Consider the following 17,147-nt stretch of genomic DNA (forward strand, 5'->3'; position numbering starts at 1 on the left):
TGTGACGGGGACTAAGTTGTTCTTTGGCCGCAAAGTTTTTGGAGCATGACGTTGACAGTCGATGCATTTGCGCAACTCTTTGACGGCGTCCAGGTGCATGCCTGGCCAGTAATACCCGGCATTCATGATTTTGGCCACTACCATGCGTGGTCCGGCATGTATGCCACATATGCCCTCGTGTATCTCTCGGATGAGGTATGTGGCATCCTGCGGGTTGACAAATCGCAGGAGTGGCCCTAGGTATGATTTTCGGTATAAGATACCGTCTCCCATTTGATAGTGGCACGCTTTGTGTTGTAACTTGCGTGCCTCTGATTTGCTTTCGGGAGTCACACCTGATTGCAGATATGCGATAATAGGTGTCATCCATGATGTTGTACCGTATTGAATGACGTTGACTTGGCGCAGGGGTACCGAAGGATTTTGCAGAATTTCGATGCGTATCTCCTTTGCCAAGTGCTGGAAGCTGGTGGATGCGAGTTTTGATAGTGCATCCGCGGACTTATTTTCGCTTCGGTTAATATGTCGGATATTGAACGAAGCGAATTTGGATGTTAGTTGCAAGGCTTGCTCGAGGTAGAGGATCATGATATCCCCCTTTGCGGCATAGTCGCCGCGTATCTGTCCTGCAACTAACAAAGAGTCGACGTGTGCTTCTAGATGCTGCACGCCGAGTTTGACCGCTAAACGTAGTCCTGCCAGTAGGGCTTCATATTCGGCCTCGTTATTTGTGCTTTTGAAATCGAGGCGGATGGCATATGTAAGTTCTTGGCCATCAGGGCTGACGAGTCGCAGACCTGCGCCCGCACCTTCCTCGTTGGAGGCACCGTCGGTAAATAGTGCCCAAGTTTCCGAGGAAGATGGCGTTGGTACAGGGTTTTGTGCTTGTTCGCATTCTTGGATGCGATTCACCGGTACTTCGGCAGCGAAATCAGCTAAGATTTGGCCTTTTATCGCGGGGCGCGGTTTGTAGTTCAGCGTGTGCGCGCCCAGCTCTATTGCCCATTTTGCTAATCTCCCAGAAATGTCAGGTTTGGATAGGATCGGGCCGATCCTGTAATTGCTTAGCACCGTGATGACATGGTTCGCGAAGTAGCGTCGCAACCTTCTTGATGCGTGCACTAGTGCTAATACCAATTTTTCCATTATTGAGTACCTTGTTTCTGGGTCGTTGAGCATCTTGCTGATGTAATAGATGGGTGTTTGAACCCCCTCCCGCTCCACTATCAATACCGCACCTACCGCGTTGTCCGCGGCAGATAGGTATAATATGAGTGGCTCCTCCTTGCGTGGTGCGGTTAAGGTTGGGAGTTGTATCAAACACTCCTTCATTTCCCGGAAAGCGTTTTCAGCCTCTGCGGTCCACTGGAATTGTTCCTTCTTTAAACAGTTCCGCAGGGTCTTGATGAAAGGATAAGACTTAGCTGCATGGTTGGCTAAGAATCTGTTGAGTGCCGCTAGCCTGCCGGCTAGTCGTTGCATATCTTTCATTGATGAAGGCGATGGCATGCGCTCGATCGCCTGAACTTTCTCCGGGTTTACCTTGAATCCATCTTTAGTCACGATGAACCCAAGGAATTTGCCTTCTTCCATTCCAAACGAGCATTTCCCTGGATTGAGCTTTATGTTAACGCTTCACAGAGTCTGGAATGTTCTTTCAATGTCTGTGAGCATGGTATCTTCCTCCATGCTCATGACGACTAGGTCGTCCATGTAGATTTCGACACTTTTGCTTATTTGGCCGCGGAAAGTGTCGTTCATCAGCTTTTGATAGGTTGCGCCCGCGTTGCGCAACCCAAACGGCATTTTTGTATAACAGTAATTCCCGGTGGGAGTGCGGAATGCCGTTTTGTCTTCATCCTCGATCGCCATTTGTACCTGATGGTATCCTTTGTAGCAATCGAGGAAACACTTCCATCTGAATGGTGCGAGATTATCGACCTTCTCGTCGATTTCCGGAAGTGCGTAACAATCCTTGGGGCAGGCTTTGTTAAGGTCTTTGTAATCGACGCACATGCGCCAGCCCCCGGATGGTTTTTCTACCATGACCAGGTTGGATAACCAAGTCTGGTATTTGACTTCCCGCAGGATGCCTGCGGAGAGCAGTTCTTCGACTTGCTCTTGCATCGCCTGATTCTTAGCGGACCCAAGGTGGCGTTGGCCTTGGATCACCGGCTTGATACCTGGTGAGGTATTCAAGTGATGTTGCGCAATATCACGCGAGACCCCTGTCATGTCTGCGGGTGTCCACGCGAAAATGTCTTGATTCCCGAAGAGAAGCTGCTTCAGGTGCGCTTTTGTGGTCGGGGACAAGGAGTGACCCAATGTAACCTTTTGTTCTGGGTATCTCGCGTTGAGAACCCATTTCTTGCGACCTTGGTCGGACGTACTTCGTCCGACATCATGACGTCCCTGCGGGCATAGATTATCGCGACCCCTGATTCTGTTCTTGTGTGCCTTCCGCTGGTAAGGCGCACAGGAAAAGTGATCTGGCCTAGGGGAAAGACAGTTTCCCCTGCGAACCCAGCCAATGGGTAATCTACTGCTTGCAACCGATCTTTGTCCTCCTGGTCGAACTGGTTGAAGCATTGTTCGTAGATTATATCAGAAGTACTGCCCGGGTCGATGAATAGACGCTCGGTGCAGTAATGTGCCAGTTAGCCTGAAATAACGACGGCGCGCCTATCGCGCGGTCCGCCTCGGACTTTTGGAAAGACGACTTGCTCGTCTTTCCAGTCATTGTCCGGCCTTCTCGCCGCTTTGCGCGGTCTACCTTTGCCTCCGTTGATCATGTGAGTAGAAGCCACGTACATGGTTCTCTTTCCGAAGGAGGTACCTTCGCCATGAGGGGTGATGCGCTTGGTGGGTTTTTGCCCACCTGGTAAAAGGTGTTGCAGTTTCCCCTCTTTTAAGGCCCGCTTAATCTCCAGCCGGAGACTGATGCAGTTGTTGGTGGTGTGGCCCGAGTCCTTGTGATACTCACAGTAGAGTGTGAGGTCCTGATTTTTCTTGGACTTCATTGGTTGGGCCGGTCGCAAGAATTGCGGGTCCGCAAGAAGGACCTCGCTTGGCGACATGTTGATCTCGGTCCAGTTGCGGTCCTGAGAATCTTTCTTTGGTGCCCGGTTGTCCCGTTGAGGGCTGCGTTTCCTCGGGTCAAACGGGTTGGTCCACGGGACGTATGGTTTGGAAATATCGCTATTCCCTACGTCCCGGTTGCGTTTATTGTTACGCTTGGACCCGTGGTTGGTAATTTCGGCCTGGGGCTCTGCCTTTGCCACATGCGGTTCGAGGGACCGCTGTGTCTGGGCATATGTCTTGACTGCGGTCATGACATCTTCCCATTTTTTATGCAAGCCTTCTTTGCCAGAGATGGTCATAACCATCTGCCTATCTTTCACGGCCCTGATGAAATGATTCCGTGCCATTTGATCTGCCATGTCGCATTTCCAGGCACTCCTTGTATCGGACAACGAATGCTTCTATGGATTCGTTGTCTCTGCGCCAGATATTCATGACGTCCAACGAGTCACGCGTGTGACGTCGTTGCTGGCTGAAATGAGCGAGGAACTTTGCATGAAAGTCCTCGAATGAGTCCAGTGATCCCACTGGCAAAGAATCGAACCAAGCCCTAGCCAGACCCGTAAGGGTCTAGGGGAAAAATTGCACCAAGTGGGTTCGTCCCACTGGCCATTGCACCCTGCGCCTATGAAAATGTTCATGTGGTCGTCCGGGTCGGATGAACCACTGTATTTCCCAACGTTGAATGGGAATTTTGTTGTGGTGACATGGGCGTGGGCTATTCGCGGGGCGAATTTGGAGTTTTCGGCCGCAGCTTTCGGCCTATAGGGCTGGTTCTCAGGGCGTTTTGCAGCCCTGAGGTATGTACTGCGGGGGTGAGTGGGAGGAACATAGTTGCGTCCTCCCGGTCTGCTGCAGGTGTCATGCGAATCCCCACAATATGTACGGTCGTCCGGGTCGGTACGACCATACCCTTCGGTGTATGGCTGTGGGCCCAACCGGCTCTGAATTCCAGAGCCATGTCGGGATGCGGATCGTCGTCTGTCCTCAACGTAAGGACCTAGGCGGGTATGCACTGGTCCCCTGGTGTGGGACCCGTATGCGGAATCATCCTCGTTGATTGTGTGGACCGAACAGTAAGATGATCCACGGTCTTCACGTCTGCTTCTCGAAGCTGGACGTGAATGCGCCCTGCCTTCGTATTGTAAAACACGATCGGCAGGGGTGTGCGGTGCTGGGGTTGGCCCAGCTTGTATGTGCGCTTCCGCACAAGCGCGGTTGTATGTCGCGGCCGGCAGGGTGGCCTGTTGGTCATACCAGATGTGGGGGTCCATGTTCGGGGGGATCACAGATGCGTATTGTGATAAGTCGTGTCCGAACGTTAGGGATGGACCCCTTTGTGTTGATGTACCGATATGGCCCGGATTTGGGTCCGGTGGGGTACTCCCCGCATTACCTGTGTTGATGGGGAGTAGATTATCCCCGGTAGTATTGTTTTGGTGATCAGTCATGATTTTGAGAGAGGAAAAAGGATGATCGAAAAAGTGCTAAGAGTAGCGGTGGGCGCCAATGATGAAACAATGGTTAACCAGGCAGGGTTAACTCACTGGTCTCGTCAAGAAGGGTTAATCCATTCCTCTCGAGGATCGCTGGCTGGATCACCGGTGGGTTGATCTCCTGCACAAGGAAACAAACCGTGACTCGTAACAAGGAGGATGGGGTGGGGGGTGCTCCTTGTTACCACTCTCCGGCGTGAGAATCAGTAGTTTGCTTGGGAAGCAAAGTAAGATAGTAGTAGTAGTGAGAGAGTTGTGAAGAGATACCTCAAACCTGGTTTGGGGTTGGTATTTATAGCCGAGGAGTGAAGGAGGAGGTGGATGGATAGACTGACGGCATGCTGCACCTTTGCAGGTGTGTCAGACATGTCGACCGGGGAGACGACGCCACGTCAGTCTGTCGCTTACGTAGACCTGACAGGTGACTGCCATTGGTTCCACTTGCACTGTGGTGTCAGTCCCACTTGTTGAGCGTATAGGATGCGGTGCTAGCCGCATCGCTGCCTGCGGTAACATCTGATGTTATCGCGTCTCTTGATTGTGATCAAGAAATACGCGAGATGCGGTGCTGGCTGCATCGTCGCCTGTGGTGACTGTTGCTGTTATCCAGCTTCCTTGTATTGATAGAAGTGTTCATTGGACGCGGTGCGAGGCCGCATCGCTGTGAATACTTCTGTTTTCATACATCAGATGTGATGCTATGTCGCATCACTCTACCGTTCTCATGTTCCATGTAAGTCCTCCTTCATCACTAGATAGATTGGATTCAACCCTTGTGTCGACGCGTTCTCGCATGGGCACAAGTAGGTTGTTAACTGGTGGGGGTTTTGATAAGGGTAATGGTCACTCGCGGTCGATGCTGACGCGAGATCTGGGACCATACCCCTTCAATGCTCAAATCGCTACTTTTAGTGGCAAAAAAATTTTTTTTTTTTTTAATTTTTTTTTAGCTTCGAAAAGTAGCGATTTTTATATAAAAAAATATTAAAAAAAATTTTTTTGTGATTTTTAGCTATTTTTAGGCATTTTTGGTGTGTTCACATTGGTTCTCGCGGTTCTCACAATAAGAGGTGGTTCTCGCATGATCTTCTCCCTATATATATATATATATATATATATATATATATATATATATATATATATATATATATATATATATATATATATATATAATTAGGAGTAGGGTTCGGACGGAAAGTGTGTTTTTCCTAGAAAGTCTAGGAAGCGATCTGGTCCATCCGATTGGTGTGTTTAAAGGTTGAGATTAAATCAATGGCAATCTTATTTATTTGAGTTTAATTAATTGATTGTTTTAAATGAGTAGGGGCAATTTTGTCAATGGTCGTGTTTTAAATCAATTAGATAACCGCTCAGTTCCTAATTTCAAGCGATTTTCCCTCTCTCTCTCTCTCAAAACCCATCTTGGAAACCCCAATCCCTACCAAAAATAACTACAATCATGGAAGAAGATAACTTTAGAAACGATGGAGAGCACCGGATCAAATTAAAACACTTCTCCATCTCCACCATCTCCGAGTTCATCATCACCATTCAAATATTGTTCTTATCATCTCCGTTTTCTTAACGATGTGTTTTAACAGCAAGCAAATTAATACAGTTGTGTTTTAGCAGCAAGCAGATTCATACAGTTGTGTTTTAGCATTCAAATTCATACAGATGTGTTTTAACAGCAAACAGATTCATACAGTTGTGTTTTAACAGCAAGCAGATTCATACAGATGTGTTTTAACAGCAAGCAGATTCATACAGTTGTGTTTTAGCATTCAGATTCATACAGTTGTGTTTTAGCATCCAGATTCATACATATGTGTTTTAACAGCAAGCAGATTCATACAGTTGTGTTTTAGCATTCAGATTCATACAGTTGTGTTTTAACAGCAAACAGATTCATACAATTGTGTTTTATAGCATTCAGATTCATACAGCTGTGTTTTAACAGCAATCAGATTCATACAGTTGTGTTTTAGCTTTCAGATTCATACAGTTGTGTTTTAACAGCAATCAGATTCATACCCTGTGTTTTACCATCTTTATATTGTGGGATCTATAAAAAAATTGACTTTAGCCCTGTAGGCTGTTAAAACACAGCACCAAGAACATGCTGATAAATTCCAGTAATCTTCTGAACAATAGAATATTTGATGTAATGTGACATAGACAATAACATAAAACACATTCAAATTGTTAAAATGCAAAAGAACTGTTAAAATACAACCTGATTATATATTGACTTCAGAGTGTTAAAACACACTGACTTCAACCTCTCTGACTGGTAACACACATCACTAAGAACATGCTGATAGTTTTCAGATAAACACATTGACTTCCAGATTTGAATTCGAAAATAATAAAAATTCCGAAAATCATGGAATTTTAGTTAATGAAGATACATTCCAAAAATAAAATTAAAATGTGAAATTACATGATAGCCCTTCTACTTAAAATCCCTCAATGACACATGTCCAATTCTTATTCCTTCCTAGACTTTCTAGGAAAAATAGACTTTTCACCCAACTCCTACTCATATAATTAGCTATAATCAATATAATATAATTAAATCAAATATAATATTAAAATATGGATTTACTGTTCATCAACAGTTTATATTCATATATATAATATGTTTTAAGAGCGTGTTATAACTTATACATTGTCATGATTCACCCTTGCACTAAAGTTTTTTAATCGGGTTGTTCTTGTAAAAAGCCAAGGATCGAATTTAAATAGTGTTTACATGGTTTAGAACTTTAGGGTCAAATCGCAAAATTATTGCAACATCATGAGTTAACACGAAAGATTTTAGAGATTGACAAAATGGATGTGTATGTTGGTTAATACATCCATAATCAATGAAAATACGGTGAAATCTAAAGGGTATACATAATACACTTACCACACGAATGGAGGGATTCTACACGACACCCAAAGCATGATGTTTTAATGTTTTTTTTAACAGCAAGGAAGGACGTGCCAACCAACATGACACCGGGCGTTGTGGCCAAGGTCGACTACTCGACCGCCGCCAGCCCCTTACCTCCCAGATGCGCGGAAACCCGACCTCCACTCGCTTAAAGGCACGACAGTGGAATAATCAGTAAAACCTCGCCTCCAATTCAAGACGAACCGGCGTCACCCGTATTCGCTCTTCACCTGAATGCCGCAGAAAATAATGGGGAGAGTGAGAGTCAAACCCGGGTCACAAGGAACACAAGTGTTTCCCAATCCACCACTACCTCATTGGTGACGCTAGAAACCTTCCATCAACTTATTAACTAGGGTGGCAATTTCCATCACGAAAATCATCGGGTTTTCAGATTTTAGGTTGAAGTACTTGAACTATCTAAAATGGATCGTGTTTAATTACACATATTTGTGGGTGGGTTTTAAAGTTGACGTCTATAACACATTAAAAAGAGATAGGGGTCGTGCTCAAGTTGAACAATTCAACCCGACATTATTAACACCTTTACTAAGATTAAAACAACAAAACGAATAATATGAATGTGACATTAAACAATAAAATCAGATTGTTACGTTTGTTTTGCCATAAATTGCTACCTATCACTCATTTTTGCCCCACTTAGGTCGTTCACATATGTCCTTTAACTAACAATATAACCTTGAAAAAGATACACTACTAACTACTAAGTTTGGACATTCGGTATAAGCCATACGATAGAAGTAAATTGTTATCGGATGATGGTCTCAAGGATTACCTTGTAACAAATATAATGTTACATCATCTTTCAAACTCAACGATAAAACCAATTCAAAATTTAAAAGGTAAACAGCCTAGCAACAACGGAAATGATTTCTAAATTTCTAAGGTATATTTTTTATTTGTGTAAGCGAAAATAATGGTTTTTATTCGATATTTATTTTTTTATGCAAGATTGTCTTTACTCGTATACTTTGGTAATGTAATACTACTTTCCTTCCAAAAAAACTGTTACGACTGATGATTAAATGATCTTTGAAAATACGTTTTTCCCTAACAAAATTCCGTTCTTTCAACGCAAACGATCGTTGAGAAAGTCATCACAGCATATAAGTTGCATGCTCAAAGCATGTTTAAACCAACATCTTTAGCAAAGTAATAGTATTGTGTGATTTGCTTTGTCATAATTATTGACAAAAGGCCAAAAGGGGTGGGGTAGATAGATGGATAACCAGCAAAACTTCAAAGACTCTAATATCAGCAGTAGAACATCACGCTCTTCACGCTCTCATGAATAGCCGGCAGAGGGCGCACATCAGCAACCCTGTCTCTTGTTGCACGTTGCCCACCACGTGAATCAGAGTCAGACAAATCTCCTCCTTCCATGTAGGATCGCGCACGGAATGCAGCCAAGTGTGCATAGTATGCAGCAGGAACTGCAGTTAATATATATAGCATCAAAACACTTGGAACTCTTTATACAACACTAATGAAGAATAACAAACATAAAGCATATGTATACCTATGGAGACTGATCTGGTACACCTTGCATACCTAAAGTTGAAAACAAAGTGACAGTTGGGTTAGTTTAGGTTATATGACAAGAGTATTTATAAAATTATCTGAGGGTCAGTTGAAATACGTGTAGCACAAAGAGTTGGTCAGCATCTGCAATCCATCAGCTGTGAACTTGTTCTCGTCATACAACACATGATAGTGCGCAGGTCGACTAGTCCCCTGCAAAGACACCACCAAATCAAATTATTATTCTATCTAGAAATAGTAAAAGCAGAAGAAAGATAAACTTAGAGCTAAAAAGCCAATAATAATAATATATAATAAAATACTACTTGAATCAGAGTATTTCATGCTCTGGCATGACAATATTTTATTTTAACCCCTATTGTATATAACATACTCGTTTTGAACCTATTTTTGTAATTTGTGTTTTCTTTAATAATCAGTGTTCGTTAGTTTCTTTTTGAAAAACTGAATATGCGGTTGTTAATTTTTAAAAAATAGGTTTCATATTTTTTGCTGATTTTAGTAATAAATCTGGATTTTCTAGTTTTTCTTGGTTTTTAATTATTCTGTCACAAAGGCGTTGCAATTCGCAGCCGTACACCACTAACGACATACATGTAAAATTTTAAATTAAAAACATATTCACCTGAATTCCAGCATGACTGCACAAGTAAAAGTCAAATTCAGTTGGATGACAGATCTTAGTATCCACAACAGTTCCTGCCCAAAATTAAATGATAATAAAGAATTAGAAGAAAAAATAACACATTACAAAAACTAATAAGAGAATAGAAATTACGAACCAGGAAGAATATTGCCACTCCTATCAGTGGAAGCCCGGTCACCATGCTTCGCAGGGAAGAAGCGTGTATGATGCCTTTTCTGCACGATGATAAATGTGACAGGAGGCATATAGTTCTCTTCCAATGAAATGCATGCCTGAAAAAAAGTCAAAAACCATCAACTCATTTTAGGACCGCCAACAATAATGTTTAAATGACAAAAATGTAAACATTCAAAAACCTACTTTACGAATTTTATCCATTTCGTTCAGCAAAACATCATTAAACTGCCCCTCACTGACTCCGTCTCTGTGAACCAAGATAATACAATACCATTATAAACAACACCGGTGGCTAAAAATTAAACCGATTAAACCAAGTTCTCATACCGGTAAAATATAATCCTGTGAGGTTTGTGTCCGGTTGACCTTTTGAAAGAGATCAAAAGCTCCCTACAAAATCAAACCAACATATCTATCATTCAAAACTTATTTTGAAGCCTTTGAAGACAAAACCAATACTTTTGTTAGGAGTTAACTCTTACCTAATCATCCCTCCGTGAACTATACCCTTTTTTGGGTCAGTAGATGTTGTGTGGAGATCCTCAATGATTTCCTGCCTATGCGACTGTGCAGAAACCAAAGCTTTGTACTTTGAAACTTGGGGCCAGTCCATTGACGCAACCACCTGTTAGAAAATTCAAAAGATAAACCTAGTAAAAATGTCCACGTTTTCAATAAAGAAAAGGCAAAATAGGCCGGGCAAGTAACGGGTCAACACAGGTAATCTTTTGTACAGGTCAGAAGGCCTGTAAACGAACCAAACGTTCATGAACTACTCGTAAACTTGTTCGGCGGGAAGTCTGTTTATGTTTGTTTATTTAATTTTATTAAAAGAACGAACATGAACGCCCATTTATGTTCATTTATTTACATTTGTTCGTTTATGTCTGTTTCAATTTAAATACATAAGTAGTTATATGAATATTAAACATAAAGGAACCTTCTAAATACTTATATAAATATAATAATTGGTAATTGGGCTTTTTTAGTAATAAAAATGAATTTTCCAATAGAATTTATTGTAATTTATCACTAATTTATATAAAAATTTACTTTTTGTTTGTTTATGTTTAGTCAATTATGTTTATTTGTGCTCATTTATGTTCGTTCAATTATGTTTATTTGTGTTGTTTACTGTTTGTTAAATTATGTTCGTTTAAGTTTGTTTATGTTCGTTTACGAACATGAACTGTTCGTTTAGGTTTTAAACAAACACGAACATGCCCATTTTCTTAATAAATGAACATTAACAAAAAAATGTGTTCGTGTTAGTGTAAATGTTCGGTTAAAGTTAAATGAACAAACACAAACATGCCTCTGTTCGTGTTCGTTCGGTTCATTTTTCAGCTGACCCGTCAACACATGAAGTCAAATCTGAGACACCTAAAATAAAAGCCAAGAAATGTAGACATACAGCAGCAATTGAAGGGGTGGAATCTTCTCCTTTTGAAGGATGAGTGACGTCAGCACCAAATATGATTGTTGGACGATCAGTTACGTAAGGAAGCCTTCCATTGAGAGAAGCAGACAAGACACTGTTCCTACCTCCAACCTAACATAATTCAACACAAATTAATATATTCCATGCACAGAGAGAATAAGAATGTGGTAAAATGTTATATACCTTCACATTTATCTTCATAGCCACGTTTTCAAAATACTGCTTGCTAAGTTTCATAACATGCTGCGGTCGGCAGCACTGAGATACAATTCCCAGCTCTGTTTCGCAGACTCGTTTGATTCTTCCTGAGAAGAGAAATATATATCAATATAAAATATATATCAATATAATTGACAAAAATAAACAGCAAATGTGTAGGCCTGTAAATCAAGAACTCGGACTTGAACACGAACATATAATCAAACACATATTTTGTTCATGTTCGTTTATTAAAAAAATGGGCATGTTCATTTATGTTCGTTCGTTTAAAACAAAAACAAACGAACTTAAAAGAACATAATCGAACAAACAATTAACAACACAAATGAACATAATTAAACGAACATAAATGAACATATTTAAACGAACATAAATGAGCATAGTTGAGTAAACATAAACAAACATAAAATAAATTTATATAATTCCAATAGAAACGCCATTTTTTTCCAGATAGCCCAGTTACCTATTAGTTATATTTATATAATTCGTTTGATGTTTAATATTTATAAACAAATGTAAATAAATGAACGAACATAAACGGACGTTCACGAACATAAATGAATGAACAAATGTGTGTCCATGTTCGTTCATTTAATTAAATGAACAAAAAATTGTGTACGTGTTCGTTTATTAAATAAACGGCCATAAACGAACAAGTTCACGAACAGTTCATGAATGTTCGGTTCGTTTACAGGCCTACAAGTGTGTATATAGCCTATAATACCGTAACTAAATTCAAATTACCGTATGTTCCTTTAGTTTCGGGAAGAATTACAAACAGCAACTGAATATGGCTTCCAGGTGCAGCTCTTGATAGTTGTGCGGTACATTTAGCATGAAGATCAACTAGCGCTTTCTCGATGTTGTGAGGTGGAGCAGTATACATTGGTATCAGAGGTTGGGGATTGAAAACCTTTAAAATCAACAAAATGTTAAGAGTTATTGTTTTGGAATTAACAGTGTGACATAAAGGTACATAAAGATGCATACGATTCCCTTGTTCTGACACATTTGAACAAGCTCGTAGCAAAAGCGATCAACTGCGTCTTGTCTTTGCCTTGAAAAGTTGGCAATTGCCCAGTAATTTACAGTACCCCCATTGATCATTTTCTACACAAAAAAGATATAAAAAGTTAATAACTACAGATTATCTATATTTTGAAATTTTAACTAGTAAAGAAAAATGAATAAAACTTCACCAGGTCTATCATATTCCACTGACCAACTGTTGGATTAACCTCTGAAGAACCATGATACTTGATCTAAAAAAACAAAGTGCAAAATAAAGTTTAAACTTACAATATACAAACGCCATGTTACTTGAAAAAAAGAAGATAAAAGTGTGAATTTACTGGTGGTGGTGGAAGAACTCGCGCATCAATAGAAGTGAATTGCTCTCTCACTCGCATGCCAAATTCATTGTTCACAAGAGCATCTTCGTTATACTTGTTACTCTGCATGGTCTAAACAACACCAACCAACCAGAAAAGCCATAAGTAACTATATAGTTATAAAAAGTTGATAAAAATATAGTTTATAATTTAAGTAAATGCATACCGTCATAATGCTACCTTCCCTCTCACTTGGGCGCTGACATGTGGCCCTTAGCAAATTAGTCACCTGTTTCTCATTTAGCTTTGAAGCATATCTTTGACCAAAAGCCAATGTACAAAGCTAAAATTACACAAATTAAAGTTAGCAGAAAAATGGCAATATAGTTGATACACAGATACTGAGATATACAAAGTTTTATCTGAAATTTTAACAGAAAAAGAAAAATTGTTTTATAATGCTAAAGAATAATACAACAAGCTAGACTTGTTTTTCACTCGATAAAAATATAAAAATAGCTGACCTCCATTGGCAGATACGTAGGCTTTGCTTCTGTGCCTGATTGAATAGCAGGAAGTAACGGATAACGAAGAGTGGTGTTGTACTTTGCTCTGAAGTACTGAACAACAGAAATTTTAGCTCCAGTGTCATCCACGAAACTAACAAATTTAAAAAAAAAAAAAGAATTACTCAAAGATGAGGAGCATATAATCATAAAGCACAAGTAGATTTCAGAATGAATGGCCTACATAGATAAACAGTTTAAACAGGGCTTATCAAGTTCATATTTGCAGAATGAATAGCCTACTCACGTTAGTTGGTTAACTGGTTGACGTGTCAAGTCTTGACACTTGTAGCGCCTCACAGAATCCCCATGGCGAACTTCAACCCTAACTCCTCGAAGAGCTCTCTTCACCTGAAAGTTACAATCCCCATAGAAGAAACTATGAGCTTGTTCCAATCATTCAAACTATATACACACATGATATTAACATATGGCTCAATAGAAGGGTATACCTTGATCCGTTCTTGATCACTAAGCGGTCTTGATATATCCTTGTTGAGAAACTCTTTAACAAACTCAGATACCAACTTGTTTTCATAGAAAGCCCGAGCTGACATGTCTACAAACAAAATATTAAAAATAATAAATCAGATTAACATTCTATAAATGAACACAAAACTAAGAACAGAATAGGTGAGAAACAAATACCAATGTTCAGTGATAGTCCCATTTGTGTAGGTCGTAAACTCTGATAGAAGCCCTTCCAATACTCAATACCGTCACCAAGTGAGCCTTTACCAAATACAGGGCTAAACAGTGATCTCCCAATTACTTCACGACTGCAATTCACAATAGGTTTGGAAGTTAGAACCAAAACATGAAAAGAAAAAACACTGAATAAAAAAAGATAGCTTACTCCTTAGAAGCTGACTCCCTTAGAACTACATCAAGAGCTTGTATAGTTTCCTGTGGACTGTCATGTTGCCTGCCAGTCAGAAACATCTTCAGATGGTGAAGGTCTTTTTTTGCAGCAAACTTAATGGTGACCTTGAATTCGCGTTCCCGCCTACAATACATGCAAACAGTCACATATTATATTTTATTATAAATGAAACATTAAGCACAAGATACTTCAAAAAATATATCATACCCATTCCGCTCGGTAATGTTAACAACAAATTCTTTCGACTCGAATGGCAACGAACCAGCAGCGAATGCACTTTTCTTCCCATCATAAGCCAACATCAAGTTTCCCAGATGTGAAGCCTTAAATGACTCGCAAAGAAGCTTCATTATCTCCCGACATTTTGTTTTAGAAGTAACTTCGGGCGAAATAGCAACCTAAACCCAGAATTGTAAAAAAACATTACAGTCAATTATACAAATTAAATACACACATTTAAGTTCAAGCCAGTCATTCAGAAAAAATCAAAGACATTTAAAATCACTCTACTCCATGAAACTAACAGAAATGAAATAAAAAGACAAGCGGTTTCCAAGAAAACTGAAGATCCTCTCAGAATCTCATATTTAGGATTAGCATTAACCTATTATTTTTATGTAACATGTATATCACAGAGGGCCTATAAACAAGGTACAAATTCATATAGAGGCGCACATAGTTATCAAATCTACCTATCAGAATCAAATATATAAAATTAACATTAACCTAATACTTGATCTAACATGTACATCACAGAGAGACCCAGCAAACAAGGTACAAATTCATACATGGATACACAAATATATCAAATCATCCCATCAGGATCTCATATTCAAAAGTAGCACTGACTTTATATTTTATCTAACATGTACTTCACAGAGACCCAATAAACAAGTTACATATTCACATATGAAGGCACACAGTAATCAAATCTACCGATATCTCACTCAGGATTAGCTGCAAACAACACAAAAGATATCAATATTTTCCTCAAACTTTTACAAAACTGAAAATCCTGCCAGAGTCAGTCACGTAAACAAAGTGTACAAAACAACTGCAAAACCCTAGCCGGAATCAACTAAAAACCATCCGGTAGACAAAACCGCATACACTTCAAACTTTTATAACACATATAAAATATTTCAATATTTTACCTCAAAAATTTTAAAAAACTGAAAATCCTGCCAGAGTGAGTCACGCAACAAAAGTGTACAAAACAACCAGAAAACCCTAGCCGAAATCAATAGAAAACTATCCCGGAGACCAAACCACATGCACTTCAAACTATCAAAAATAACTCATAAAATACTTCAAATATTTTTGCCTCAAAACTTTTACAAAACTGAAAATCCTGTCACAGTGAGTCACGTAAACAAAGTGTACAGAACAACCGGAAAACCCTAGCCGGAATCTTCAGAAAACTAATCCGGAGACAAAAAACCATGCACTTCAAAACAAATAGTCAACAAATATATTCCGACTGTTCAATAACAACGTACAACTTGCATAAGCACGAAAATAGAATCAACACACCTAATATACAGACCCACACGGATACATCATTACGTATAAAAAACAAACAAACAAATCAGATCTGGAATACTAACCACCTTAAAATGAGAGTCACTGAAAAATAAAATTACACAGCATATATAATACATAAAAGAGATGAAACAAGAGTTGCATCTGAACAAGCATACGTCAAATATTCATCCAAACATCACATGATTTCATAAAATAAAACTGTAACTAATGCATGAACTCCACACATAATCAAAATCCACAAGTAAGAAAAACCTTACATCATACTGATAGGGATCCTTCTGACCGAGATCGACGAGAAAATGGTTGGCCTTAACAACACACTTCCGTCCCATCGTTCCAAAACCAGGCCTCGCCGGCGTACTCAACTTCTTCGACGACGACGGCACCAACGGCACGGCCAGCGGAGGCGGCGGTGCGTCCGCCACCACAACCGGTTCCGGCCGAGTCTGAACCGGACGCTGCTGCAATGCCGGTTGCTGCGACACCGGAGCCGTCGCTGACGACTGCGATGATGCTGAACCTAACGACATGTTCTCAAACTGTCGAGACATCGAAGACGACGACGCTGACTGAACGGAAGTTACGGACCGTACGGCGTCGTTTCCTCTTCCGGCACCGCCGTAAGAAGACGGCGGTGACGGTTGAAAACCACCGCCACCACGGCCTTGTCCACGACCACGTCCACGGCCTCCGCCGGCGGAACCACCGCGAGCACCGCCGCGTGAAGACATCGGAAACAAAACGACGTCGGAAACGGTTTTAGAGAGAGAGAGACGGTTTTAGAGAGAGAAAGTGACGGAACGAATTGTGAGGGGAGAATGGTGTGACAGGGGTGCAGGGAAGTTGCTGGCGGGTTTATATAGTCAAGCAGACGAGGGTAAAAACGGAAAATCAGGTGGATAAAATTGCATTGCAGGAAAACATAGGCGTGAATCTTGCTCACCAAGACGTCAATTGACATTTTTGACGCTTTTGCCCTTGACTTGTGTGTAGAGATATTCGGATTCATGATATATTTTGAATTGATTTTGTTTTGACTTAAATATATATTGGATTATTTAAATACTTAAATTTAGATAAACATTAAAAAATAGGGTTTATTATATAATGATTATTTAAATTAAATTTAAATTTAGATAAACATTAAAAAATAGGGTTTATAAACTAGAAATATAAAAAGTTATCTATTTATTAATAATTGATGTTTTATAAAAAGTTGCTAAGTATTGTAGTAATTCATAGGATGTCATTAGAATAG

General features: G+C 40.2%; 1 protein-coding gene across 1 annotated transcript; it reads right to left on the reverse strand.

Annotated features, from left to right (window-relative positions):
* Nucleotides 1–8,554: 8,554 nt before the first annotated feature.
* On the reverse strand, nucleotides 8,555–16,723 carry LOC110890939 (protein argonaute 1). Its single transcript, XM_022138581.2, has 22 exons — nucleotides 16,147–16,723; nucleotides 14,552–14,742; nucleotides 14,318–14,467; nucleotides 14,110–14,240; nucleotides 13,914–14,020; nucleotides 13,709–13,812; nucleotides 13,420–13,555; nucleotides 13,122–13,238; nucleotides 12,917–13,027; nucleotides 12,764–12,826; nucleotides 12,555–12,674; nucleotides 12,309–12,477; nucleotides 11,529–11,650; nucleotides 11,319–11,456; nucleotides 10,387–10,529; nucleotides 10,232–10,294; nucleotides 10,088–10,151; nucleotides 9,864–9,999; nucleotides 9,707–9,780; nucleotides 9,179–9,273; nucleotides 9,059–9,090; nucleotides 8,555–8,972 (listed from the first exon to the last, which is right to left on the reverse strand). Exons 1-22 carry the CDS (start codon nucleotides 16,618–16,620, stop codon nucleotides 8,794–8,796), a joined length of 2,919 nt encoding a protein of 972 aa, XP_021994273.1. The 5' UTR covers nucleotides 16,621–16,723; the 3' UTR covers nucleotides 8,555–8,793.
* Between the last annotated feature and the right edge of the window lie 424 nt (nucleotides 16,724–17,147).

Source organism: Helianthus annuus, chromosome 11 (assembly GCF_002127325.2).
Source record: "Helianthus annuus cultivar XRQ/B chromosome 11, HanXRQr2.0-SUNRISE, whole genome shotgun sequence".
Lineage (NCBI taxonomy): Eukaryota > Viridiplantae > Streptophyta > Magnoliopsida > Asterales > Asteraceae > Helianthus > Helianthus annuus.

Excerpts from the sequence above, each read along its gene's own strand:
- LOC110890939 (XM_022138581.2), bottom strand. The coding sequence starts at position 16,620 with ATGTCTTCACGCGGCGGTGCTCGCGGTGGTTCCGCCGGCGGAGGCCGT. Across the intron at positions 14,021-14,109 it reads GGGACTATCACTGAACATTG|ACATGTCAGCTCGGGCTTTC; the intron begins GTATTTGTTTCT and ends TTTTGTTTGTAG. Across the intron at positions 11,457-11,528 it reads CTATGAAGATAAATGTGAAG|GTTGGAGGTAGGAACAGTGT; the intron begins GTATATAACATT and ends GAATTATGTTAG.